The sequence below is a fragment of the Pleurodeles waltl genome, chromosome 4_1 (assembly GCF_031143425.1).
Source record: "Pleurodeles waltl isolate 20211129_DDA chromosome 4_1, aPleWal1.hap1.20221129, whole genome shotgun sequence".
Taxonomy (NCBI): Eukaryota; Metazoa; Chordata; class Amphibia; order Caudata; family Salamandridae; genus Pleurodeles; species Pleurodeles waltl.
The window spans coordinates 281,539,941-281,567,671 of record NC_090442.1 but is presented as its reverse complement, the minus strand read 5'-3'; the positions used below and the strand labels follow the sequence as shown (position 1 = coordinate 281,567,671).

General features: G+C 40.2%; 1 protein-coding gene across 7 annotated transcripts in view; it reads right to left on the bottom strand.

The window, feature by feature from the left end:
- Positions 1-7,316: 7,316 nt before the first annotated feature.
- Positions 7,317-27,731, bottom strand: part of CNOT2 (CCR4-NOT transcription complex subunit 2) — a 277,346-nt gene continuing 256,931 nt past the window's right edge. The window contains exons 14-18 of one of the 7 annotated variants that reach the window (XM_069228330.1): positions 17,461-17,561; positions 15,135-15,279; positions 12,740-12,811; positions 9,653-9,719; positions 8,087-8,432 (exon numbers count right to left, since the gene is read on the bottom strand). In XM_069228330.1, the coding sequence (XP_069084431.1) occupies positions 9,654-9,719; positions 12,740-12,811; positions 15,135-15,279; positions 17,461-17,561 (384 nt within the window). In that variant the 3' untranslated portion in view covers positions 8,087-8,432; position 9,653. Of the gene's footprint in view, positions 8,433-9,652; positions 9,720-12,739; positions 12,812-15,134; positions 15,280-17,460; positions 17,562-27,731 lie in introns of all 7 variants that reach the window. The other 6 variants (XM_069228329.1, XM_069228334.1, XM_069228328.1 and 3 more) reach the window with 6 other exon arrangements.

The following is a 27,731-nucleotide window of genomic DNA, read 5'->3' as shown; positions in this document are numbered from 1 at the left end:
AGATCTGGACCATGCCAGATTCACCTGGTGCTGCGTCCACTAGATCTTCATGTTCCACTGCAGAGCCTGCATATTCCATCTGCCATGTGTCACCAGCAGGATGCAGGAACCCATGAGGCCCAGCAGCCTCAGAGTCATTCTCACTAAAATCTAGGAAAGAGTCTGAAACATCAGTATCATAGCCTCAATATCCTGTACTCGCCACTCTGGAGGATAGGCCAGAAGCTGCACTGTGTCCAGGACAGCTCTGGTGAAAGGGAGCTTCTGAGAGGGAATCAGGTGCGACTTTGGCACGTTTATAGTGAACCCAAGTGAATGCAGGAGGTCTGCTGTAGTCTTGAGGTGGGAGGAGACAGTCTAGGGCAAGCCCACCTTCAACAGCCAGTCATTGAGGTAGAGGAAGACTGAGACCCTTAAACTGAACAGATGAGCCGCGACCGCCACCATCACTTTGGTGAACACCCGAGGGGCGCTGGAAAGGCCAAATGGGAGCACGGTAAATTGAAAATGCTCATGACCTACCACAAACCCCAAGTAAAGTCTGTGGGCAGGCAGGACGAGAATATAGAAATATGCATCCTGCAAACCCAATGCTAGCATCCAGTCTCCTGGGTCCGGGGCAGCTAGGACCTGAGCTAGAGTGAGCATTTTGAACTCACTTCTGAAGAGGAGATTGAGGGCCCGGATAAGTAGAATAGGGCGTATCCCTTGTCCTTTTCAGGCATCAGGAAGTATCAGGAATAACAACCACAACCTACTTCTGGCACAAGGACCTTCTCTATATCTCCCTTGGCCATGAGAGCCATAACCTCCTCGCAGAGAAGTGCCAGGTGATCCTCCATCATCCGATTGTAGGATGGTGGCAAGGATAGAGAAGTCTCAAAGGGGAGAGAGTAGCCCCTTAGGGCTATTTGTAAAACCCACGTGATGGCGTGCCAGATGATGGCAAATCCTGCCGCCGACTGGTCCCTGGTGGGGAAGCGCCAGACTAGGAAGTTGTGGAGGCTGCGGCTGAGGGGGGGGGAAGGGATGGGGGAGAGGGAGGACTGGCTCTCTGATCCACGCAGATGCTAAACCCCACGTCCCTGGCCACACAGAGGCTGGGCAGCACGCGCATGGTAGCTGATGGGGAACAGATGTGGCTGGGCGCCCCTTCTGTAGGCACGAAAGGGGTGAAAAGCAGACTGAGGGAGGTGGGTGGCAGCCGCGAGGCCAAGGGAGTGGACCGTAGCCCGGGACTTCTTACAGTGGTCGGGCACAGAGTCTGCTTTGTCTCCAAAGAGACGAGTGTCATCAAAGGGCATGTCCATCAGAGTGGATTGGACATCCCCGGAAAAGTCAGATGTCCTTAACTCAAGGCCACCATCAAAGCAACCAATCTGCCTAGAGAGTCGGTCGCATCCAGCCCACATGTGATTGTGAAAAAAGGACCTAGGCACTCTGTAACAATACAATAGCCGCTATATTAATAAGGATATACAATCCATCAATAATTAAACAAATTGATTATATACGTGAGATTAAACAGTAATCCAGTAAGTTCTGTATGTCGTGATCAATCCATCTTTAATGTGACGAAAGGCAGCATAAAGATTCCATCATTCGAAATAAAGGAAAACGAACAAACACCACGAAAAGCAGCCAACACGTGTTTCGTCATGGGGGGTATGTTCCCCTTGACTTATTCAAGGCTATAAAACATAACAGAAAACGTCCGCGCCATAATTCCCACCCCACAATTCAGGATGTGATCCTATTGTATTGTTACAGAGTGCCTAGGTCCTTTTTTCTAGAGTTCTTTATATCTGTAGTTTACAGATTTTGGGGATAGGGAAGAATCCCCGGGGGCCGGGAGCACCTATGAGTATACTGTAAGGGGACTGTTTGTAGGGAGCGCTTCTTTTCCTTTCTCCCCTTGATATGTCTTCCCAGTGTGCTTAATTTCACATGTGATTGTGAACTTAGCTGCATCTCCCCCATCAGCAACAACTTGGGAGAGAATGGTGCGGGCCTCCTCTGGGATTGGTGGCAGCACTTGAGGGACCGTGTCCCACAAAGTATGGGTGTAGCGGCCCAAAAGGCATGCTCTGTTCACGGACCGCAATGCCAGGCTGGAGGAAGAAAATATCTTCTACCCAAGATAATTCCAGCATCTTGGATTCCCTATCTGGGGGTGCGGAAGAGAATGCGCCATGGGATGTTGTAGCTCTCAGGAGTAGAGTGTTGGGTCTGGAAAGCCCGGTTATTAGCTGCAGACATATGGCGGCAGGCTACTGTCCTGTTGACAGAGCCCCTGTGCTGGCTTTGGACCAAGTCCCCAGCAGGACATCAGTGTGGGCTTCATTAAATGGCAAAAGGGGTTCCGATGTGGAAGCCACAGGCTGAAGCACCGGAGTGAGGAGTTTAGTCCTGACAGCCACCAAAGACAGCTCAAGACCTAAGGCCTTGGCTGCTCTTTGCACCACCCTGGAGTAAGATGCCCCCCTCCTTCGCAGCCACAGTAGGGGGAGAAATCATACCAGCGTCAGGGGAGGTATCCAGACAGCTGGCTTCACCCAGTTCCTGAGCCCAGTCAACAAGGTCTTCAAGCTGGCAGTCTAAAAGGTCCAGTGACCCCGCCATACTTCCACCCATAAGAAAAAGGGTCAAGATCCAACCGAGGGACCAAGGCCCCCGCCAAAGTCGAAATCAGCATTGAGGGGCGCCGCTCTGAGTTGGATTCGGCAATGAGTATAGGATCTACACTGCCTGCGGGTCCAGGCGGCATCAGGAGTGTCGACGTCGGAACCATCGTCAGGGAAGGTCGCAATGGTATGAATAATGCCGGTTTGAATCCGGAAGTGGAACCCTTGGTGTCCCTCGGAGCCGTGGCTGAAGCCGCCGGTGTCGATCCCCAAGGGGCCCCTGCCAACCCTGCAGGGCTCAAAGGTACTCCGACAGGGGAGGACGGCCCAAAGATAAGGCGCATGGCACCGTAAAATTCTGTTAATTGGGCAGGGATGGCTCTGGCGCCTGGAAACTCGTTGAGGTGAGGAGCTGACAAAGAAATAGGCTTTGAAGACGGAGGCCTGGAGCCAGGTAGCTTCGACTTTTTTATGTTTACTGAATGTCCCAACAATTTCGAAAGGGAAGTGGACAAGTGGTGATGGCTCTGCAAGCGGACTCGGGCCATTCTAGTCAACCAAGAAGGATGCAAAGACGGACGTCGGGCCTGAGTAGCTTTAGGGACTGCTCCCTCAAAGCCTCCGGGTTCATACCCTGGCAGTTGGAGCACAACCTCAGGCTACACTCCAAACACCACAGGCACAAGAGGTGCATATCCATCACTGACATCATGCATTTAGAGTCGTTCCAGGGCTTGAAGCCGGTCTTATGAGACGACATCCTTGACGCAACAAGAAGTAAAAAAAAAACTTCAACAAAGTCAAAAGGCCAGTCAAAAAATGACTGTAGAGGTAGGTCTCTTTGGATCTGCGCATAGGTTGGCGCGAAAAGAAAATAACTGACTGCGTGCTGGGGTGATGCCTATATACGACCCGCGACGTCATATTTGGCGATCATGACTCCAACGATGGATGTGGAGTCGACTGACGCCACCTAATGACACGCAGGAGTACTGGGGATAGAAAAATCTCCGGGTCCAGACTGATGCCTAGGGGAAATTCAAAGCTAAGGAATTTCCAACTAGAAGTCTCTACCAGATTCATTGTTGTATATTGTCCATCTGAACCAACATGGAATTTGCTTTTATTGCAGGAAGGAAGTGCTTCAGTACTAGATGGACCACTCTCAGTTCTAGGAAATTGATATGGTAAGATGCTTCTTAGTGTGACCATACTCCTTCCTTGGAGGGAGGCATCTGTGACAAGAGTTTGGGTCGGAGATCTTGATGGAAGGGAATCCCCACCTTTAGATTTTTCAACTTGGTCCACCATGGGAGAGACTGGAGTGCCAACTGCAACAGTTAGTTAAAAGGCTGCTTCCACAGATCCTTTAGACATTGTTGTAGTGGTCTCACATTAAGTCTGGCATGGGAACTATGAATATGCAAGATGCCATTGACCCCAGAAGCGAAGATATCTGTTGAGCTGAAGGATAATGAGTTTTCAACAGAGTAAGACAGACCGATGACAGTCTCTCCTTCGAAGGACACTTTTGCAGATTGGGAATCTAGATTAGCACCCAGATAGTGTATCTTTTGAACCAGATATACTTTTGATTTGTTTATGAGGAAATCAAAACCTAGTCATGAAAACGTGTCCCGACATATTTAGAATTACTTTAGAGTTTTTTGAGGATGAACTCTTTACAAACCAGTTGTCTAGACAGGGGTAGATTAATATTTTTGCTTTCTTAGATGTGCTGCAACAACAGCGATGCATTTCAAAAAGGACCTGGGAGCAGACTTCAGCCTAAACATTGTAACTGTGAACTGAAGATTCTTGAAGCCTACTACAAATCATAAAAATGTTTGATGTTTCTGTATGATCTGTATGTGTAAATAGGCATCTTGCAGATCTATAGCACACATCCAATTCTCCTTGTAGTTGGAGATATATTTGGTGTAGTGAAGCATCATGAACTTTTATTTCATATAAATTTGTTGATATTTCTTAAGTCTAGCATGGGTCTGAGTTCTTGTTTGGATCCTATCTTCCGAACCAGAAAGTATCAGGAGTAAGCTGGTGGTGTGTAAACCACCTCTACAGCACTTTTCTGCAGTAATGTGTTGTACTCTTTTTGCAACAGATCTACCTGACCCAATGGCTTGGTTTCTGGTATTGAAGAAGGAGGGGATCTAAAAAGTAGAGAATATCCATTCTGCACTATATTCAAAACCCATTTGCTTTTAGGTATTTGGAGCAACTCTTGGACATAGTTGCTTATAATTCCTCCTACTGGAATAGGTGACAGAAGGAGGAAGTAGGAAATCATTGTTTTGTTGGAGGTTTTGCCTGCAAACACAGTTTGTGGTTGCTGAGAAACTCTCTTTCTAGAAGATCTCCTGTGGTGGTATTGTGGTGTTGACTGTTGCTGCTGCAACCAATAAGGGGTTGTACCTTCTGAGAAAACGAACACCTGTCATACAGCCTGTATACGCTTTTGAGCTCCTTCCTTTTTTCCATGCATCCGGCATCTGCATGTGAGCTGAATAATGTTGAGCCCAAGAACGTCAAATTAGCAATCCTCTGTTGCAATTTTCTGGTTTTAGGCCACTCAGCCAAGAGCTGCATCTAGCGGAGATGCCATGGCAGTAGTACCCACGCGCTGCCAAGTCTGAGGTATTTCGCGATGTTCAACTTTGTAGCCGCTATCACTAACAAACCATTAAAAGTTCAGAGATTGTCTACCGGAGTGATTCTAGCTGGAGGAGCGTCTGCTAGGGTTGGAAAGTAATCCCTTTCAGAAGACGTCAGGTAGTTGAAGGGCAATATCCTCTATGGCAAGATGGAGACCTTGCTGATCTTAAACCTGATCGTCTTGAATGAGAAGAGGTGCATCTTGCAATAGATGGTCTTCTAGATCTAGTTCCAGATATAAAGCAAGTAATGTGTTTTTCTTAGTGATCTCAGACTTTTTAAGGGCTGTCTGAATGCTGACAGAGCTCAGGTTGCTTCTCCTAACAGCCTTGGAGATGAGATTGGCCCAAGACGCCAAGATGGGACGGACTGTCTCTGGTGTGTTCCTAGAAGGTGAATATGTTTCAGAATAACCTGAACCAGGATTACCCCCTGTCCGCTTCCTAGATCTTTAAGTCACAGATGTTGGCCTTGAACTCTGATGTGACGCTGAAATTTTCGATGGAGGAGGCCTCACCGTCAACGGGAGATGCTCTGCTGCTGGTGGTGCGACTGTGACTGTATAAACATCGATCTTGTTGATGTCTTTGAAGCCCACAGAGGGGGACTCGACTTAGTAGTGGTCCTGCCGTTGACGGAGGGGGTTTTGACGACAATATAGAATTAATCACTTCTTTCAGTCAGTAAAAAATGTTAATTTACCCTAACAATACGTTGCATAAAAACCTCAAAACAAGGTTTAATAAAGCTTATCTCTGGGTATTAGCCAAAAAGCAGAGCTCAGTGCTACAGGATCCTGTTTCCAGGAGTCAGAATGTGAACTGACTTAACTGTCACCTGTGGGGCATGATGGGATACTGAGGGTACTATGAGGTTCTTAACAGCACAGCACCAGTTGTATTAGCTGGATGAATTCCTTGCAGCCTATTGACTAATTCTGCCCTTCATTTCTTTTTTCTTTCGAAGAAAGGTTTGTGAAAGAGTTACTATGTTCATTTAAAGTGATCTATCAAAAAAATAGTTTTTAATGTAAATGCAATTAGGACTTTACAGACTGCAATTGTTGGTATTGTACATAATTTCTTAGACTAATGCATGAATTTATACATGCATTTTACAAGTGCTCCAGGGCTCAGTGGTTGGGACTATTCAGTGCTTATAACTACTGACGAGGAACCCCTGAAAGAGAAACGGTAGTTGTATCAGTTGCTTGCACCTCACAAAGTCTTGCAATCCTGTTGCACATACTGTAGCTATTCAGTGTTTGAGAAATCAAGTGCTGCTGACAACTGAATTAGTCCGACTTTAACGTTATAACATACAAACCTAGGCATGCACATCTGAGCACAAACTATTTGTGATTTGTGCCATGTCTCTGAACAACCTGCTTTTTCTTGTGGTCCCTATGCTCGTTCCATTTTTAGTTCCTCAAGCATACAGTGCCATGAACCATCACAGGTTTTGGAAAAAAGTGACATGAAATAGTACATTAATATCATACCTACTGGCTTTGTCAATGTTTTTCTCCTGGTGTACTGGATTTTTTTTTTTGGGGTGGGAGGCTGGTTAGTAGAGTGTCTATGTACAGCCCTAAATTGAGATATACAACCAGGAACAATATGTAGGGGTGATATGTGAAAGTGCTTGTGACATGCCAAATACCAACAGCCGTGCAAGGATGGACAAGTTTTGCAAAATACAAGAAAACTTGTTTTTTGACTATGTCTTATGAGTGGTTGCGTTATATAAAAATTCTGCGCACAAGACTTTCACATTTATGCACGTATTTGTTAACACAACATTTATATTATAAGCGATCTATAATTATTTCTTATAAAAACATGTTTTGTAACCTTAAAAACATAGAAAATAATACACAATCCTGTGAAACACAGGTCAACAGTATCACAATTATTTGAAATGCCCAACGGTATGATTTTTAACATTTCAACAGCTTATTATTGTAGTTCAGTAAATTATTTAACAATCATTCTGAAATCAAAGTCAACACTGCAATGAGGAGAGCTTTTCTACTTTATTACAAATAGAAGAAGCCTTTGTGTGGTCAGAAAATACAAGATTGATCTGTTTTATTTTTTCCTATGAAACACTGCTGTTCAAACAGCCAGAGTGAATAGTCTCAGTTCACTGTTTTAAGTCCCATCACGTTCACTTGGGTATGGATGTTCTCGGCTGCTGAAAATCTGGCCCCTTAGTGCACAGGGCGACAAAGGAGTCCCCTGACCAGCAGTTCCAGAATGTCCCGTTTTCATATATTGCATCCATGCACACCTCCTAAAAATGAGGTACAGCAGGGCAAACATTTTCCAAAATAGATGTCATATATATATAATATATACACATTCGTACATACATACCTTTATTCATGTGATGTCCAAAAATTTAAAAAAAATGTACACATTTATTACAAAATAGTAACAAAGACTGGACAGTGTTTTGCTCATTTTGGAAAGATGAAGCTCAGTAATGCACAACTCTGTGAACTGTCCAGAGATTGTGGCAATATCTTTCTCATAAACAGTCAAATCTTCTTGCATTTAAGCCTGGCGAAAACTGCCCTTGAAAAACAGAAGGGGGAGTAAAATGAAGGGAGCAGACCTTACCCATTTTCCAACTGAAATATGAGAAGGATCTTCACATAAAATGCACAAACATTTGTTGTTTTTATTATCAAATAGTGCTACAATGAACAATGAAACTTTGTCTTTTTTTCTTTTTTTAACATTTTGGAAACGAAGTGGTAAACGCTTGTCAGTGTACTGTACTTGCATGTGTATACAGACCCCAGTCTGTCTGCTGGCGAGAAATACATTTTTGACCCTGCTCAAACTAAAGAGAAACAAATAGAATTATAGTTGTTGGGCAGCACATAATCAGTAAGGCAGGACCTCAATGGTGATCCCTCTGCAAGAGACAATTGCCAGATCCTCAAGGAATAAAAACCAGGATGTCTGATCCACATTAGTTCTGCAGTTATTTTGAGTTTTGTGCTGAGACAGCCATACCCCATGAACAGGTAAGTCTTTAGAAGGCTTGCTGAGCAGGATTGTAGTTGAAAGTTGACGGCAGATGAGGTCTTTCTTCTAGTTTGTCGTACTCCAAGTGAAACTCCTGCCAGAGGGAAAACAACAGTGAGCAACGCTGGACTTTGATGGTCCATGTTCAATGTTACATTTGCACACTTTACACCAACATGCAGCTTTAGTCCCACAACAATGGAACTAAAGCAAGGTGGATATTTAATTTACATATGTACTTCCGTGCAGTTCTGCAACTCAATTTCTAGGATTTTGAACCAGGAATGTAGTGCTTGGATAAACTATGGAAAAATAAGACTCATCAGCTTAATACAATTTGAAGAGAGAAGCAAAGCACATGAAGTTCACTAAGGAAAGACGACATAACAGAAACTGCCTCAAGACTAAGTTTAGCCCAGCTATTCTGGAGCAATGATTGAATCTTTTCACTCATTATGATGCAGTAGATTTGGAGCACTAGCTTTATCATTCAAGCAAATAAGATTCCCAAAGGCCACTGATAAGAAAGAACAACACAATATTTATATTATATATATATATATATATATATATATATATACACACACATACATACACACACACACACAACAAGAATAGAGGTGTTCAGTAAGATCAAAGTCTTTAATGTTCTTGAGTACATGCCTTCATTATTCATCTTGAAATTCGTAAGTAGCTTTCGTCGATGTAATCAACTTTAAAGACATATGAATTATTGTAAAGACTAAACTTGAAGCACAAGATTAGAATATTTGGTTTTGAGAGTACACTGGTGAAAAGTACAAACAATTACCACACTTATGAAATTCTAGATTAATAAAGATGTGTATTTAAAAATGTTAATGCCTTTGATCTTACTGATTCTGTAACCACCTTTCCGTGGTCTATGTTCGTTCTACAAATACAGGAACACCTAAGAGTAATAGGTGTTTTGAGATGTGATTAGTACTGTCTTAACCTTGTGTTCTCTCTCTCTCTCTCGTTATATATATATATATATATATACACACACACACATAGACATACATCGGTTTACATGCTCACACACATCTGTTGGCAAAGACGCTGAAGTTTTCATTGAGATAGAAAGTCCATAAGAGTCAAAATAGGAGTCTAAGCTTGTGAAGACTACTTATTGGGCCTTGCACCACCAGGTAATAAGTAGTACCCACTATAGTAGAAATGCACTGTTTAATGTGGTTTTCGATGTCCCAGATATTTTCTAAATCTTTAAGTAGATCAATGTTAAATCTCTTCATAAGAGGAATGTGAAAGAGTACAAGAAACAACAATCACCTTAAAAGAAAACTCCATCTACTGAGCAGCACTTCACAAGCTCACATGGTGAGTAGTAATACTCAGCCTACATTAAAACAAAAGAAAATGTTATTTCTGATATTCTATAAAATGCGTTATTGGTTTTAGAGGAACTGTCACGCTGGTATAGTTGTCACATTACTTCATGCTGGACCATGTTGTGTGTGTGCCCGGTAGCACATGACGTTCACATTAATGTGTAACAATCACATTGGTTATGTTGAGATGCCTGGACACTTTTGCCAACAAGGCAGGACGTTAAAAAAAAAAAATAACAATAAAAAAAAGTATACAAAATGTGTTTACATTATCATTTAATGGGATAATAGCTACTCATCATGTGAACCTCTGAAAGGGTACCCAGTGCAATGGAAAATATTAATTTGGATAGCCTTCTAACAAGACCAATTCACCATGAACAGCCTTTCCCCACTTGCTCGCTTTTTTAACATTATAGGTGCCCTTGTTATGGAGACCGATTTCTTTCCCAAACAAACTGCAAGCAAAGATATCTAGCTCAAAGTGAGAACATACTCTACTGGTGCCGTCCTTTCACATAAAAAGATGTGTTTACATTCTAAAACTGAACCAACATTTTCAACATTTATAAATTAGAGAACTGGGACATTCTGGGTTAGCTTTGGGGGTCATGCTGACAGCACGCTCTTGATAAAATCTTGTAACCTGACAATACAGCCTTAAGAACCCATGGATCCACTAAAATATAACATCATGAATATTTATGAAATGAGGAGATACTGAGAAAAATAATTTGTTACCAGACCAAATGCATAACGTAAAAATGGCCACACACAGATGTAATCCAACAAATACAATTAACAGAAGTGTCAAATTGTACCCTGGCAAACAATGTACATAACACAAAAAAAACATGGCAGGGCAGCCTCTAACATTTATTTTATTACAATTTGAATAGAGCTCCATATCATACATGTGGTGTTGCAATGCTTCACTATGAAACAAATGAGCGAGAAGAATGCAATGTGTGTGCTACTTGGAATGTAGAAGCATGAAAAATCCCAAGGACTCAGGACAGGTCTTCTAAAGGTGGTCAGTTGAACAGGTGTTTGGAGTACCTAAGCCCTCTGGAGGAGGACTAATTATTCATGAGGTGGAAGGTATGTTTGAAGAAAGTGTGTTTTAACTAGTTTTCTTAATGCCAAGAGGCTGTTAAAAAGCCACATTTTGTCAGGATTCAGCTCACAGATGTGGGTGGTACAACTTTGTTAATGTGGGTGTTGCTAAGATGCGTGACTGTCAGCAGAGTATGCTTGCTTCTAGTCAATCGCCACCTCTGCAAATTATATTGCATTGAAGCCTCTAGTTAAGAGGTGCTACTGGTGTCCGTATTGCAAATAGTGTATGGATCTCTGATCCTATTAAGGCTATTTTTCACAAGAGATGCATTTATAACAAAATAACACAAATACTACATGCTCACATTAGGACATATTAAAAGCACTAGGAACACATATTGTAGCATGTGCTCTACAAATTTGTACTTGAAATGCTCCAAATATATCATTAGTTCAAAAGTCAGTGTGGCAAATCTTTGGAAACGTGCTGCTTGTTTACGTTAAGGAACTGCACTTGCTTAATTATGCAATCCATGAGTCATTAATGTAGTTCAAATCTAGTTAATCTAGTTTGAAATCAAATTAAAAAAATCTGCTTTCAGTCCTTTCATTTTTACCTGATGCTGCCACTAGGTTTCAGTATTGTGGTCTCCACGTTGAAACTTTATGGCCATTTTAATACTCTGGGAATTGGGAAGAAGACGGTTTCGCAATCTTTGTATTTAAAAGGTACCCTTTGGATAGGTTTCTGAGACCCCCTGAATCTTGATGGCAGACACACAGACACAGACACACACACACACACACACACACAGACACACAGACACAGACACACAGACACACAGACACACAGACACACACACACCTGTATAATAAACAGTGATCATTAAAAAGATCAAACGTGCCATTTCCCACAATGGACTGAACTTTTTTATGGGGTTCACAAGAACACCAGGAGAAATGCCAACCATTGCAATGTATTCGTTCCAATGTGATGTGCGTCATAGCACACAGATTTATTTTGTATTCAGATGCCTGAAACTATGGTTGAGTGTAAACTGCATAGTTTGACTTTTTTTTTAATATTTTGGCTGGTTTAGAAATTTTCAACAGCGTACATCCACCACCCAATCTGCAATAAAAAAAGATAGCAACAAGGCATTAAGAGCCAACTTCACAATTAAACAAATTTCACAACTGAAGTGGTCCCAGGGGCGCAGGAGAGAAGCAAAAGTGCTACAAGGTTTCCTGAGCATGTAAAACACTAACACAATAAAGCTGCAAGAACTAAACTTAACTGCTGAGCAAACACTCATCTCTAGTGGTGGAGAAAAGGGACCAAGTTGATGGAACGCCAAACATGAATAATGGGGCAAACCTCCACGAGTGCCAGAATGCCTACATGTTCAAGGTTCATAGCCTTTTTCCTCACTCTTCTGTGAACCTTTTTCCATTCCCTAACTGAAGGGAGGAAATACAACTTGTAAACAGGAAAGGTGCTGCAAACATAGGAGTAATCTGGAACAGTCTTTCATCAGACAACATAACCAAAGTCTTACAACTGTGGCAAAGAATAAGGCGTTTAGCAATAGAGAGGTTTAGAGTAATGACATCATTTTAAAATGTACTAGTGCTAATATTTTCCAGAAGCCCTGCTGTATTTCTACACCATTTGTAGGAGAGATGGTATACAAATAAATCATTAGGTACTGAACCACATCTTAGTCCATAAAGGCATTCAAAATTAAACATATCATCCACAACTAGTAAAATAAGCCTTATGCCCAGCATTATATCTTTTCACCAGCCCAACACAATGGGTCCATATCCTTAAAACTGCCAAAATGAAATGATTGCATGTCCTACTTTGTTGGTGCACAGCAGGTAAACGTTGATCTACCAGTTAACAAGAGGGCTGTTTGTCTGTTTTAGTAAAATGTTTTATTTGGATACCCTAATGTTTTCTTACGTTTTTGTAGGCGCAATAGGCAGTGGGACCCAGTGAGCTCTGGTGGTGACTGGAACCCTCCCCCTCTTTAGCCTGCAAAAAGAGTAGGAGAACAATAAGGCATCTAAGGAAATAAAGTACATTTACTGAATGAACACAAAATTGCAACTGTAATGACGTGGCATAACATACTGCCGTGTCATCCTCGATTATTTGCCACTGACAATGGGGACTTTGGAAAATAAGATCTTAGGTCACAATAGTTGCTCTATGTATTGTAAAGTGTACCACCAAGATGCTGCTAAAGGCGATTCCTGAGGTTTTACAGCTTTCAATTGAAAACCTTATATGTCAATGTATTTTAGAGGCAACTGCCTGGCTGAGAGCATAAAACCCAGGTTCTATTCGGACTACCTATGGCTTACAGAACAGGAACAGCAGGACTCGTGAAGATGTTTTTAGTTTTCACTTGTTAACATTAGTACGGTCTAAAAATAACAACTGAATAATCCCTATCATAACACTTTTTGAATTTTCTGAATTGGCCCTAAGCAAAATCAAACAATCTCACAGTGGTTCTATAAATACAAACTGTGATTCACTATTGGAGGTGGGAGGGGGGGCTTTTTTCTTATATATTGATTGTAACAAACATGAGTTTTTATAAATACATTGTCAATCATTAGGAATTGTAACAAGCATTTTTTTTTAAATTGTAACATATTAAAAAACAATATTGCAAGAAAATGGAGCCTATTTGTTCTTCAATTAAATAAAAAAAACATGAATGGTGTCAATGCAAGTAGGAGCCGAACAAATTGTACACAAAACCAACACTATCCAGGCTAAAACATGCACCTCAAATCCAAGCTTCAAATCACTTATTTGTATTAAAAAATTGAAACTAAGTCAAACTGGTCACATTAATTTCTTTTGCACTACAACGGCATGTCCTAGTGCTAGAAGTATGCAAATTGGGCCTACTACACAGTTCAAATCTATCACGAGAAGTGAGCCAAATCAATATGGAGATGTCAAAGCTTTCTCCATGTTCACAGTCCGTGCTGCAGTTTGTGGTATTGAGATGTGATCACATCAATTTACGCAGGCAGTGGTCCCAGAAGGATACAGATGAAAATTACAAAGTTTCCTAAATTGGTAGGTTCAGAACGGACACAGTCTGTTGTCAATTTAAGCCGATTGTGACTCGGACTGTAGATTGAAATACATCAGTTTGCAGTAGGTGCCTTGTTGATGGTTCCCATCTATTCAAATATGGAAGCCTCTTCTTGAAATCTGTTTATCTTTTGCCTGTCAAATACAGCTTAGCAGATTGTGTCAGTTACTGAAAATAAATATAATTACATTTCATAATAAAATCCTGCAGAAGATCCTTCTTTTGCAATCTTCAGATTGCAAGCATTCAGTGGAAAGAGCCTTTGAAGGATATGCGAAAACCCTCTATCTGGCGTTACCTATATATCGTTTATAGAACTGTCAGGTCATTCAAAATATGGTGGCAGTCATTCAAAATATGGCAGCTCAACTAGTTATCGGGACCCCACGTACAGCCCATGCTAGTACTCTGCACTAAAAACTGCATTGGCTTCCAATCTTAGAGCGTGTTCCAGTTCAAGCAGTCTTAGTTATAAAGCTTTGCATAGCAACTCCAAGCTTTATCAGCAAACGCCTGCAAAGAAGCATCCGTAGGAGATTTTGATCTCACTTGTCGAACCATTTGGTTCTTTGGAGGTCCAAGAACAAATAAGCAGGCAGACATAGTTTAACTGTTTCACCTGATTGCCTACAGTCATTTCAGCTTAAAACCTGGGACATTTTATCAAGATTTTAGATTAAAATGCATACTATAGGGTTTCTTAGTAAGTTGCTTGTTCAGTTACAATGCTAGAGACCACTGATGATAGTGTGCACGATAAAAGACATTTAACATCCCAAAAGTTGCAGCAGAAGTAATTTGAGAGTGAAGGCAGATTATAGTGTCCGACAGCATGATGCAACTAAAAATGGTAACAAATTATTAAAAGGAGCCTTTCTGTGAGCATCTTAAAACGGAACCTATGATTAGAGAAAACTACTTAGTGCATTGGAAGGTATTCTCTGTTGCACTTATATAAGGAAATAAGCACCTCACATTTCTGAATGCAAGCAATATAGTGATATGGGAAATTCTACTAACCTAGAAAGCAGTTTCGCTATTGCATTCTATTTGCATATTACTAACTCCCAACATCTTTGCAAGGTAATATATGACGAATAAAAACAAACCTAAGTTGCAAACAGAAACTCATCATGTAGAGCAAAATGTTACTTGTGCAGCTAAAGGAAAATATCTCATTTTAAGGATATCTAAGCAGTGAACGGAACAAAGGATGAACAACAATAGGAAGCATAATACCTTTGCTACTTTCCTCCAGTTAAGACAGTCAAAGAAGTAATATGTTCCCCTTTCGTAAGTATTCGTTTTCATAGTTGGTTCCATGCCAGGAGCCCTCGTTATCCATACTCGTTCTTCTTTGTGGTACCGCCAATCCCTGTTAAATCTTTCAAAATATACACAATAAATGTATGTTACACCTGGAACATTATGAACAATTTAAATAAAGACTCAGTCAGCAACAGTCATAATGTGAAGCTTGCTGTTTTTTTTGCTTTGTACAATCCAAATCCTGAATACTTGTTAAGCACTACTGAGGTGATGGTGGTCTTACCAGAGAACAGAGGATGTCATACATTACATCAAATTTGGCAGGGCTGTAAAAGTTGTGGTTTTATCGGGAAGGGATTCTTAAGCCTTCTTTAAAAAAAATATATGGCATACTGTAAATCTAAGGGTGTGGTGTCCCGCTAAAGTCCAGGAGGTTTCAGAATTATTCCAGACACATGTTCAGACATATGCCAGATTTTCCGTACACGCAGGATATGTACTAACTATAAGTTGATTTAGATTCACTGTAATTTCTTTATCTCACAGGGGACATCTTGAAAACATGGCGTGCATCAATCTGACCTGGGATCTACACTGACCAAGTTTGATGATAAAGTACAAATCCTATGTTTATTCCTTTGTTGTCCCTCAGGCTCACATGCTATATTGCTCTTACAGTTACCATGTCACACCACGCTGCAGACTCAGCGATTCCATTTAACTCTTTAGCAGCACAATTGTTTCAGATTCTATGTCTGGTTTCATATAGAAAATATTTTGTCACAAACTGTATACAATGCCACAGAAAGACTACTAAATAGACAAGAATACTAGACCAGCATCTCTGTACTTCACATAAATGAGTAGCCACATTCCTGTAAACAAATCTGGAGGTGCTGTCTACTCTTTTGCAAACATTGAAATACTCCAATTTGACTGGTGTGTTTTTAGATTTTCTTCATGAAAGCCTGAATATAAATCTTTGGTCAATTAATGTTAATGTTGGAGTCAGAAGAAGGTAGGGAAGCCAAAAGGACCTGAATTAAACTAAAATGCTAATCAGGAGATAGGGATCGCCATAGTGAGCTATGTAAATATGTTCATTCATGCACTCACTCAAAGTAATCATTAATTATGGTCACAATACAAACCGTTATCTTTTTGCAGGAAAGGGACTGGGACAGTATTAGCATAATTTTTTTATGATGGCTTTGACATTAAGGGTTTTTAGGTAAGACAGTAAGATTCATAAAAAAGCAACAAAAAAACTTGAGGGAAACAAAATACATGGGTTGGGAGTCTGTACTAATCAAAATCTTACTGTTCCTAAATGAAATGTTAGCTGAAATTAATTCTGGAAAATAATCCTCAGTTACTACCATGTGTTATGGTACAAATAAAAAACATGTCTAAAGTGCATAATCTTATGAATTGCACAATCCTAGATGCCAAGTTCCTAATATCCCGTTGTTTTACTTATGCTGGGGCCCAGATTTTTTGCTCAGAAGCGCACGCCTGGCACAATCGAAGGTCGAGGTGCTGAATACGAAGGCTGCCTAGTCTTGACTTCACCTCATGCCTCTTAAATTCGCCACCAGATACTTCCTTTCTCTTTAGACCTCCTACTCCATCGCTGCTTTCCCCCTTTGTCAAGGTTTTTTCTGTCTTTCTCGCTCTACTTCTTTCCTCCTTGTGTATTTTTTCTTTCTCTTGCTTCAGGTCAAAGCCTGGTGAAGTAAAATTAATGCCAGTCCCCAACAAATAGAGCCAATGGGCCTCTTCTGCAAGTACTCACTCCAATTAAGTACTGCAATTGGCGTTTTTAGTCTCCTTTCAATTACGTATTACACCTCAACTAATGTTTTCTACCAGCAACCCACACATAACCAGTCTCCTCACTGAATAATCTCTCAACTTTTATCTGAATGCCTGCAGATACTATAGCAATAAGCCATTGTGGAAAAATGAAAAATAAACTGCTGAAAAGAGATGTATTATTTAAGGTAATTAAAACCAACTGAATTGGCATGTTTTTCAAAACTTTTCTAAAACATCTTCCGAATTATTTTAAGCAATTCCTTTTCATAGTGTGCGCAGAGCTTGACAATACATAGAACAGTGCCTTTCCACAGTACGGAGATTTAGTAGCTCACACAAATATGCCCATCAGCATCATAGGCGCTATAAAAAATGATTATCACAAAAAATTGGTCTAGAAGATTACACATTTACAAACACATTTACAATATCAAATTATACAACACTCAAGATAAAAGATAAAGCATTGTCTACATACAGCTCTACTGCTGCTAAAAGTTGTAAAACATCTCCACCATTCATGTAATAGAGATAGAATAGTAGGTCTTCACCATATCTGCCAAGTTTTATTGCAGCCAGCTATAAAAGATGAGAAAAACGAAAGTGAAAATCGAAAAATAAACAGGGTTTAAGTTGTTTATTCAAGATCTGCAACTCACCCAAAGCACTTTAGGCACAAAGATAGCTATATCATCACATAGGCCCAAAATATGTTAAGTCTGAACAGTATGTTTACCTGGAAAGCTTGGCTTTCTTCATGTAAGTTTCTTCACAATTTACAGACTTTTGAATTTTCATTCTTACATGCTGCCCCTCTTTATCACATCTTCAGGTGTCCCACCTTACAGATTAGTAAGATCTCAAGTTCACACTACTCCCAAGCCCCTCTTGTGGAATCCACCAGAAAGTGATTACATGAAGGAAGGAGAACAAATGGCAAGGAGAGCTTAGGGGATGGTTCTGTTGATCTATATAAAGAGTTAACAAAGTAGTACTACTTCGTAATCTGTGTCTCACTGCTGTGGGTTTTGCAGGTTTTTACAGCGTCTTTCTTTCACCGGAACAGTGCACAAATTTACAACTCGAAATTTCCACCACAATAACTATTCAGAAACATTCTTTTGATTGTGCAAATATCGGTTATGATGTTGAATGGTGTGCAAAAAGGAATATTAGGTCAGTATTACAGAGACATTCACAAACCTAGATGATGAATTTAGATCACAGTCATCCTTGCCAGGCCCCAACGGAAATTGTAATTTTTCCATAGTTATTTTGAAAGAAAAAAAAAAAAAACATAGCTCACAACAGACCAGGTATGTGTAGGAGATACAGCTGAGTTTGTACCAGACCTTAGCAGCCATTGAGCTAATTACGCACATAACAAACTATCGGTCTAAAAATTGACTGAGTAAATTGCTATATATACCCCCACTATAAAAACATTCCTAACATTTAATTTTCAGAATTTTGTTTATTTAGTATAAAATATTTTCATAGGTAAAGAACAGAACGAAACATATCCCAAACACTTAATAAAGGAAACTATAAATTACATTTGGACGGTCAGAAACAGATGACTATCCCTGGGGTGAAAAGGCTGAAAATAAGAAAACATAGTTGGCAAAGGCAAGCATTCACTGTAGCATAAACTTAAAGGTAAGTAACTGAAGAAGAGCACTGACTAATGAAAACCTAACAATAATGACCAAGACAGTTTGAATCCAAGTACATGTTGATGGCAAACAGATCTTTGATTCCTCAAGAAGATCATCAGTTGGATTGCGAAAGAGAATGGAAAATGGTTTTGGACCGTTTTAACAATCCTGGATTTTGTTTGTTTTTTGGACTGCTTACCAATCTTTTAAACAATTTAACTGAGACCAACTGCCAAGCTAATAGTCAAACTCAGTCACCGTCTCCATTTTCAAAAAGATTAACTGTACAGATCCACAATGCTAGAGGTCTATATCCCTAATTGACTCTACCACTAAGGTTCTAAGAAGAGTCATCGTCAACAAAATTATGCTATGGGCAACATGGGTTTCTGAGCACCTGTCAATGCGGGTTCAAGGAGGACCTTAGTACAACAGAACAGAGCTTAAATCTCCATATATCTTTGGTAAATATACTTTAGCCAGATACTGCCCACTGCGCTTTGCCTTTATAGATCAGTTAAGTCCTTTTGACCGGATCAATAGATCCTAACTGTGGCCAATGTTTCTAGGTATGAGACAGTATGTCACACCGGTCCATTGTCTCTCAGTTCTGCATAGCAATTTGTCGGCTATGCTGGGTCTCCATCAATGTGCTAATTGGTTCAGCTTAGAGCGTTGGTGCCTCAGTGCTTATCCTGGCTCCTTTTTAATTTACTTTGTACATAAAAAGACTGAATGCTTTCCTGGTAGAGCGGTCTCAGGATATGGCAACGATTAAATCCCCAGACATTTCGACATTCCCGTATGCGGATGATGCTCTGTTGCTGGCTTGCACTCCCAACAATCTGAAAATCTTGGTTGAAGCTTTTGACAATTTCATGGCCAATCTCGATTTGGATATTAACTGCTCTACGATCTGAGTGGGAAAAACCCTGAAGATGCTTGCGTTCATGGACATTAAGAACAGACTCATGAGGACCAACAGCTTTCCATACTTGGGTAAATTTGGATCAACTATGTTGTAAAATTGCAGTAACAATAACAATACTAACAATTATAAAATCAATTTCATTTGATAAAATAACATTTTAAGAAGATAAAACCCATAATACAAAAGGACTAGTCGCACAGAGTTTTTTTTATGTTGGCTGTTGCAGCATTAGTATACGTTACTATGATGTATGTCACTTTGAGGACCTTAATAAGGTCTCTGGGACATGAATTCATACTGCAGTTGATAGTTTTCCTCCGTCTTTTAAAACATAGGGAAGTACCTCTTGAATTGTCCTAATTCGGTTAACCTTAAAGGAAGGTTTAAGGTATGTCTTACAAGCCTGTAGTAATATGGGACAGATACATAATATATGCTAAATTGTTTCCTTATGTGAAAGGCATAGATGGCAGAGGGTTTCCTTTCTCTGCTTTTATGCCAGGATCCCTCAAACTGCAACAGAGGTATGTAAAGAAATTGAAATACGAGAACCCTTTTTTTGTTAAGTTTTATTTTGAAGTCAATGTATATTTGGGATTTCACGGTATAACATCATAATAGATGACTTGTGTATTTCGTTCGGTTCCAAATTTGATCTATATTAGAATTCAATTGGTTCATTTTTACATTACGTAGCAAATTTTATTAGCTTCTAGTGTTCTGCTTTTGACATCTTAATAAGATATGCAAATCCTGGTAAACTCTGCGCATTCAAAGTCAAAATTAAATAAGTAGAGATAAGTGAATAAGTAAATAAGCAGTGATGCTTATTTCTTGAACGGATCAAGATTTCCTTCTTGATTAGGAATTACAATGTACTCTCTTCAGAAGTCAGACAGTCAAAGAAGTAGGGTAGAAGATTTAGGGTATTTGTTGCTATCAGTGGCACAGTATTTAGCTCTAACATTATTCTAGAGTGTGAATCTGAAGATCTTAAATTGAGTAAATGCTGTATACAGTTTACAAACAGAGCATTTCATTTTTCCACAACTTGGTTCTTCATCTCCATCGCCTCATAGCATATAGGTGAGGACGTTTTAGTGTAGATAGCTGTACTGGTTAAACTGATGGCTCTGCTACCGTTTTGCTCCAAAAAGCTTTTAATTGTGCCTTTGATAGTGTAGTTTTTGTTGGTTGAATTGGTTAAAAGTTTGGACCAGTTGAGCTGCTTGTGAATTTACACTCCAAGATAAGGTTATCTGTCTACAATACTGAGCATTTTATCTTCTATTCTCCAGATATAGTTGGCTGGGCAGGGCATAAGAATTTTTTTCAATTTATTTTTAATTTATTTTGTCTGGTATAGTTTTAAAGATTAAATAATTGGTGTAGGAGACCATTTTGAGCTGTTCATAAGATGACCAAGGTGTTTGCATAGGCTAGATGGGTTACAGGAACATGGCCAAGTTTTGGAGAAGTGGAGCTTGAATGCAACCCTGCTCAAGTACGTTAAATGTTTTAAATTCTAGGAGTTATTCCACTTCCATCACAAAGATGACATAATTCCATTACAAGACGAAGTACAGTTGGATCCAATCCTCAAGTATATAATTATGACCAATGTTTAATTCTGTACACTATCGAGCACAGGTGAATAATGGATGAAACACAATTTATTTTCTTTATGTTGTAGAGATTTGTTAGCTGCACGTGTTACTTCTATAATGTCATTGAGTGTCAAACAGTGTGAACAGAAGCCTGACCGATGGATTTTTTATCCAGGCAGACAGAAACTTTAACAAATGCTTGGCAAACATTTTATCTTCAGCATCCTAGATCAATCAAATTGTAGCTTTTATCTTTGGGATTACAAGGATGGTTCTGCTGGACCCACTGGTGGGCTGGCAGAGCACCTTCAGCCAGACTTCCAAGCGTCCAGGACTAGGGTGGCACACCACTTCGGAGGGTAGGACTCATAGATGGCAGAGTCCAGGTGCTGGGTTCAATGTGGCTGGAACCTTTTTATCCCTGAGGCTTTAGTCAGGAAGCTAGCCAACTAGCCCTTGGCATCACCCTGGGGTACCGAGTTCAACGGATGCAAATCCAGTCTTTCTCATCCAGGCAAGAGGGCAGCAAGTCAGCACTGTAGTCAGCTGTCCTTCAGGGTAGTATTCGGGCAGAGTGGCAGTTCTTTCAGCAGCACCGTAGTCTTTCTTCCTGGTACAGTTCCCACAGTTCCAGAAGTGTACTGGAGAGTTGATGTCTGAGGTTCAGTATTTATACCTGCGCCTTTTTTTTAAGTGGGGAAAGCTTCTGGAAATTTCCCTTTTAAGTGCACAGGTTTCCTTCCCTGCCGTGGCTCCAGACTAACTACAGCCCTTTGGTGTGGAGACAGGACACAGCCTATTCATGTGTAAGTAGGGCTGTGCCCAGCTCCACCCTCCTATCCTGCCAATGATGGCCCAACCAGGCACATCTAGGCTCTCTATCGTGTGTGGCTGCCTAGGAGAGCTACACAAAGCTCAACTGTCAGCTACACCCAATCCCGTGACCTAGAGGACATGCTGCAAGCACTAAATGGCTAAGGCAGGAAAATTACAACTTTCTAACATCGGCAGTTTCAAAACTAATTTAAAATTCAACTTCACCATGACAGAGGCCTTTTCACACAATTCCAAAGATACTAAACATGAACTGGTTACCTGCTTTCATTTGGATATTATGTAATAAGGTACCCTCAATGTTACTCTATGGGATAGTCAGGCCCTGCAGTTGTGAGAAAAGTGTAAAATTTAAAAGTAAATGTTGTACTTTTTAAATACACTGCACCTTGCCCTTTGGGTTGTCCAGCGCCTGCCCTAGAGGTAATTTGAATGTATTAAAAAGGAAAGTTTGAGCATTGCAAATGGTTTATTCTGCAAAATCAAAACAGCAGTTTAAAACTGCACACACAGGCTGCAATGGTAAACCAGAGATGTTTAAAGGACTACTTCAGCGAGTGTCACAATCAGTGCTGCAGGCACACTAGTACCATTTAAGTTACAGGCCCTGGGCACATGTAGTGGCAGTTTACTAGGGGCTTACAAGTAAATTAAATATGCCAATTGGGGATGAGACAATATTAGTATGTTTAAGGAGTGAGCACAAGTACTTTAGCATTGGTTAGCAGTGGTCATGTGTGCAGAGTTCTAGAGCCAACAAAAACAGGTTCAGAAAACAGGAGGGTGACGGTAAAACATTTGAAGATGACTCTGTAGAAAGGGCCAAGGCCAATAATTATGGTGAATGGGATACCATTGGGGCCAGGTGTACTAGAGGATTTATTAGTTTTAAAATACATTTATCAGACATATCGAAAGTCTTTGAGCCGCTGCCCCTCTGGTACTCATTCTGTGAATTTTCAATGGCTCCAGATAAGCTGGTGATAAAACACTCCCATGTATTTTAGTTGGTATGGTAGTCGCCTGTTTTCTTGTGATATGGCACTGTGATAATCACTTACTAAACCTATTAAGGAACAGAATTTCCGTATATTATTCCCTTTAATTGAGTCATGCAGCTCGATTAAATGGTTTTCTTGTACACTTTCTTTAATTGAGTATAGTTATTCTTTTACATCCATTTTTTACTTGTCTATCTTCACTATCCCTCGGTTTTGAGATCCATCTTAGTTTCATCTTATGAGCACACTTCAGTTTGTATAATCTATAGTCTAATGAGTGATACAAACTTCGTGTTTGCTGAGTGACGCTTGTTGCATAATGGTTACGTTTACAGTTCCATTTAACTATTTTTGTTCTGACTTTTCTTATGTCCTCAGAGTCGAGTGAATTCTCAGAGTTCAACCAATTGAAACCGCAATTACATTTTTTTTATTTTTATAGAGGATCATGGTCACTATCCTGAAATTGGTGTATTTTTGAAATTCCATCATTTGAATAAAATCAAAGATGGAGCGATTGTCAGAAGCTTTAAATGCAAAATAGGCTAGCTGACTGGTCCCTATCGAACCACCCATTAAGGTATTGAAATCCCAATTCATAGACAAAATTAAAAACAATTTTATCCCCTAGTTTTTGTTTTGTTATATTGTGTAATGATGGTGAAACAGAATAAACTGTCTTCCATATTGTCTAACTCTCCTGGATTTGTGGTTTGTAGGAGCCTAGCATTGAAGCCATCAGTTAAAATTATGGCCGCCTTTGAATGAAGGTCATTAAGTGACTCCAGACTGAATGCTCAAAATCAACAATTTGATCTTTATTATTTGAGGTGGTAAACTTATATTTACTATTAGCGGGTATGTTTTATTTATGAAATCAACAAGAACAGCTAGAATATTAGAGGAGTTTAGCTATTTCATTATTATTTAGGTATTTGTCTCAAATTTGATGTTAATCAAAATGCAGAGACCTACCCATCTGCCCATTCTATGCTTTGTTGCCAATCGTTCAAAATGTGAAAAAGCTAACTGGATACAGTTGTCCTGTAAACAAATTATGAGATGTGAAGCAAAAAAAAAAAAAAAATTGAGTAGGGCTGTTCCAATAAGTTTCAACTGAAGGCTAAGGCTGGTAATTTCACCTTTAAGGCACCACTAGAAGATTTTGCAGTAAAAATATGTTGTGGGGAATCCTGTTGCTTAATGCCAAATTTGAAATTGAATAAATGATCTTAGTTACCGGGCTCAACAACTGCAGGATGGAAATGTTCCTTTTCATGGTAGGATTGTTGAATAGCTTTATTTGTAGGTTATCAACCTGTGGTATTGCAAAACTTACGTGGACATGATACTGGTCGAACCATAGAAATGATCCTTTGTTGTTGCAGTTTTAATATGCAAGTATATTTTTCTATTTTGGCCTCCTATCTCAATACTATTACCCAGTATGATATAGTCCTTTTTACCTAGGCCAAATCTGGTTGAACCTCAATTTTGAGACTAACAGGTGCATGTGATTTCTCTGCCAATAATAAGGTCTTCGATAAACTACAAGCGCAACAGATTTTGAGAGTTGATATTGCTAAACTCCTCATATGAATTCAGTAATCTCAGGATAGTTTGCCAATTCAAGATGGCATGTGGTCCCTGAGAAGAATACAAAAGGCAGAAATCAAGTTGCAATGTTTTGTCATTGTTTTGCTAATTCAGCCTTTTCCACTAGTTTGTAAATGGGAAGTCTTCAAATGGCACCTTTTTCATTCTTTTTCTGACTGAAATGTACTTCTTTCCAAATGGTTTTCATACTATACATAAATTGTTATGTGGGTAGTCTTAGTGGTTACAGAATCACTTTTAAGATTTCAACTGGGTAGTTGAAGGTTCCTGTTGGATTGATCACTAGAACACCATTGCTATCCTTACTGTCCTTCTAAAAATAATTTGCAGAAATTGTTATTGCCATCTGTAATTCCTTGCAATGATGTGATATCTGTCTTGAATGGGAGTTACGATTGTGGAGGTAAGTGCCTCTTTGCTTTATAAAGAGTTAAAATCTTCTGTGTTTATTGCTGTAATTTGATTACTCTGGAACAGTACTTGAATTGCATTAGGGGTGCTGCTACCAATATATGAAGTGTAGATTGTAAGTTGAAGTACCGCTATTGCCTACAAAAATTCAAAATAGCTTTTTTACAGCAATGGACGTTGGTAAAGATTTAAGTTTTTTTGTTTGGGCCTTTCTCTTAAGCTTTCTCAGCCTCGTCAATCTAAGCTTTCTCAAGCATGCCAGAAATATGTCTGCTGACTCTGCTTCATCTGTTTCTGAAATGTTATCAGTTATTTCTACCAAGATGGTGTTGTTTGAATTAGAAATTAGACGTTGAAAGAATCAAATCAGCCTGTGTCTTCATTAGGTAATGAGGTATCCATTTGCATTTATAACTCTTAAAGCTGGAGATTTCAAACCAATAATGGGTTGTTATACTTGTAAATGAACACATTCCTTCAGAAGTTGTTTCAGGTACTGTAAGTGGGATGCCAAAGATGTTGTTAGAATGGCTTGTTTGGGCATCACAGGCGATAAATGTGCTGTTGGCCTTTGTTGTTGCTGGCTTATCACCGGGACTAATGCAAAAATGACCTTGAACAAGCATATTGATTTTGATGAGTCTTGTGATTTGCCCACAATGACTTCTGTGGTAAACAACTGTATCATGTCAATGAAATAATCGAGTCGGTGATATTTCAGATTTTTCATACAAGTATGTCCAATAAATTACCCAATTCAATAGTTTGATTAAAATGTTCACATATTGACCTCATGTTGGTTTATATACTTTTTAATACTGTAACTTATTTAGTTAATAAACCTGATAGGCTGATAAAGAGTCAGAATCTTTCGGCAAATTTAAATCAGAACCGCTAGTGGAGTCACTGCTGATACTGGAGTCACTGTATTTGCTTGAGCAATAACTTTAAAAAAAATCTTATTAGGTTTTTCCAACTTATATAACATGCGAATAACCATGCCATCAAGTACCAGCAGCAGCATCATATATCATGAAACTGCATCCTACCATATACAATGTATTAAGCAGTTGACAATCAGAACATTAGTTCCTTAATAGAGCACGTGAGTGAGCCTTAAGGTCTGATGGGCCAGGACAACGGATATGTGGTGAACGGGCCCCTAATGTCTTTCAGCCTCGATGACAGTGGGAGCTCTTTAGCACAGACTTCTAGTTGGTATCTGCAATACGCCATGTCTCAGCCAGTGGGGCGCCTTAGTTGATGTCAGTTTACCCCAGTGGATCACCACTATTCTCTTCGCCAGCAACAGAGCTATCACCACTAGTTTGTGGTTGGATGGTTGTAGGGATTTGACAAGTCTAAATAAGCATACTTGAGGGGCATAGTTTACCTGCTCCATCACCTTGTCTGATACCGCCTGAGCCACATGCTCCCAAAATTGACCAATAGATGCTCATGCCCAAGCCAGGTGCAGGAAGTCCGCATCAGAAGTCCCACAGCGTGTGCATCTAGCATCCGTACAGAGGCCAAACCTGTACAGTTTAGCAGGAGTGTAAGTATATTTGCTACAGTTAATTGAAGTGAGTGATCCTTAAATTACAATTGGACATGAGCAAGCCAAGGCTCCCTTGAGCCAAAGAGCTGACGAGCTCCGGTTGAGCACCTGCATGCCAGTGAATGGTACATAAACCTGAGAGGACTTTTGGCAGCATTTCCAACAACCCCACAGACAAAGCTGTTCTCTACTGATGAAGGGCTGAACCCAGAAACACGTGTCCAGAGATTTCCAGCACTTGCTGCACCTACTAAGGTGAAAAACTACAGATTATGGATAAAACACGAACTTTGACTGCATTTACCATGATGCTTTGGGGCTGATTGCATGCTGGAGTGAGAGGCAGGGTTCTCCCTTTCTGGTTTTTCTACCTTAGGCATAGTATCTACACCTTCTACTGTGCTCCTGTTTGTCGTAAAATATTCCACAATCGCTGTGCGGACACCCTCCAAAATGGCTGGGTCCAATATAGCCGTGGCTTGAAGTCTCCACTGGTACTGTATTGGAATGTGAGAGGGAATTGTGGCCACCGTCAGCACAGGCGCATGGTCAGATAGGGTTCTCGGCATGTGTCTCACCAGTGCTACCCACGCGGGGACCTCGAGTACTACCAGCCAGTAAACTAATCGTGACCATGATCCCTGAGCTGTGGATGTGAACGTGCCCTTTCTTCCTCCTGGGTTATGCAGTCTCCATTAGTCAAGTAGTCCGTAGTCTTCCATGCCCTCTCGAAGTAGTCGAGCTGACTATTCACGTTGGCAGTCTGTACTTTCTGATCGGTCCAGTATAATGTTGAGGTACATGTTAAAGTCTTCCCTCCACAGCATTGTCTAGGCCTGCCTTGTATGCGTACAGACCCAGATCAGAGTGTAAAATTCTGGGTCATCGATGTTAGGGCCATAAGTGTTTATTATAGTTATCTGGGTGCCACAGACACATCCCTGCACCATAACAAACCGCCCCTGATCATCAGCTTCAGTATGCATGACAGTGAACGGTACTCCCCTTTTAATTAGGATGAGGACTCCTCTAGAATAGGATGAGTACGATGAGCCCACCCGCGTCCCTGCCCAGCTGCTACCTACAGTTTGTTCCGTTTGTCACGTAAGATGTGTCTCTTGCTGTAGTGCCG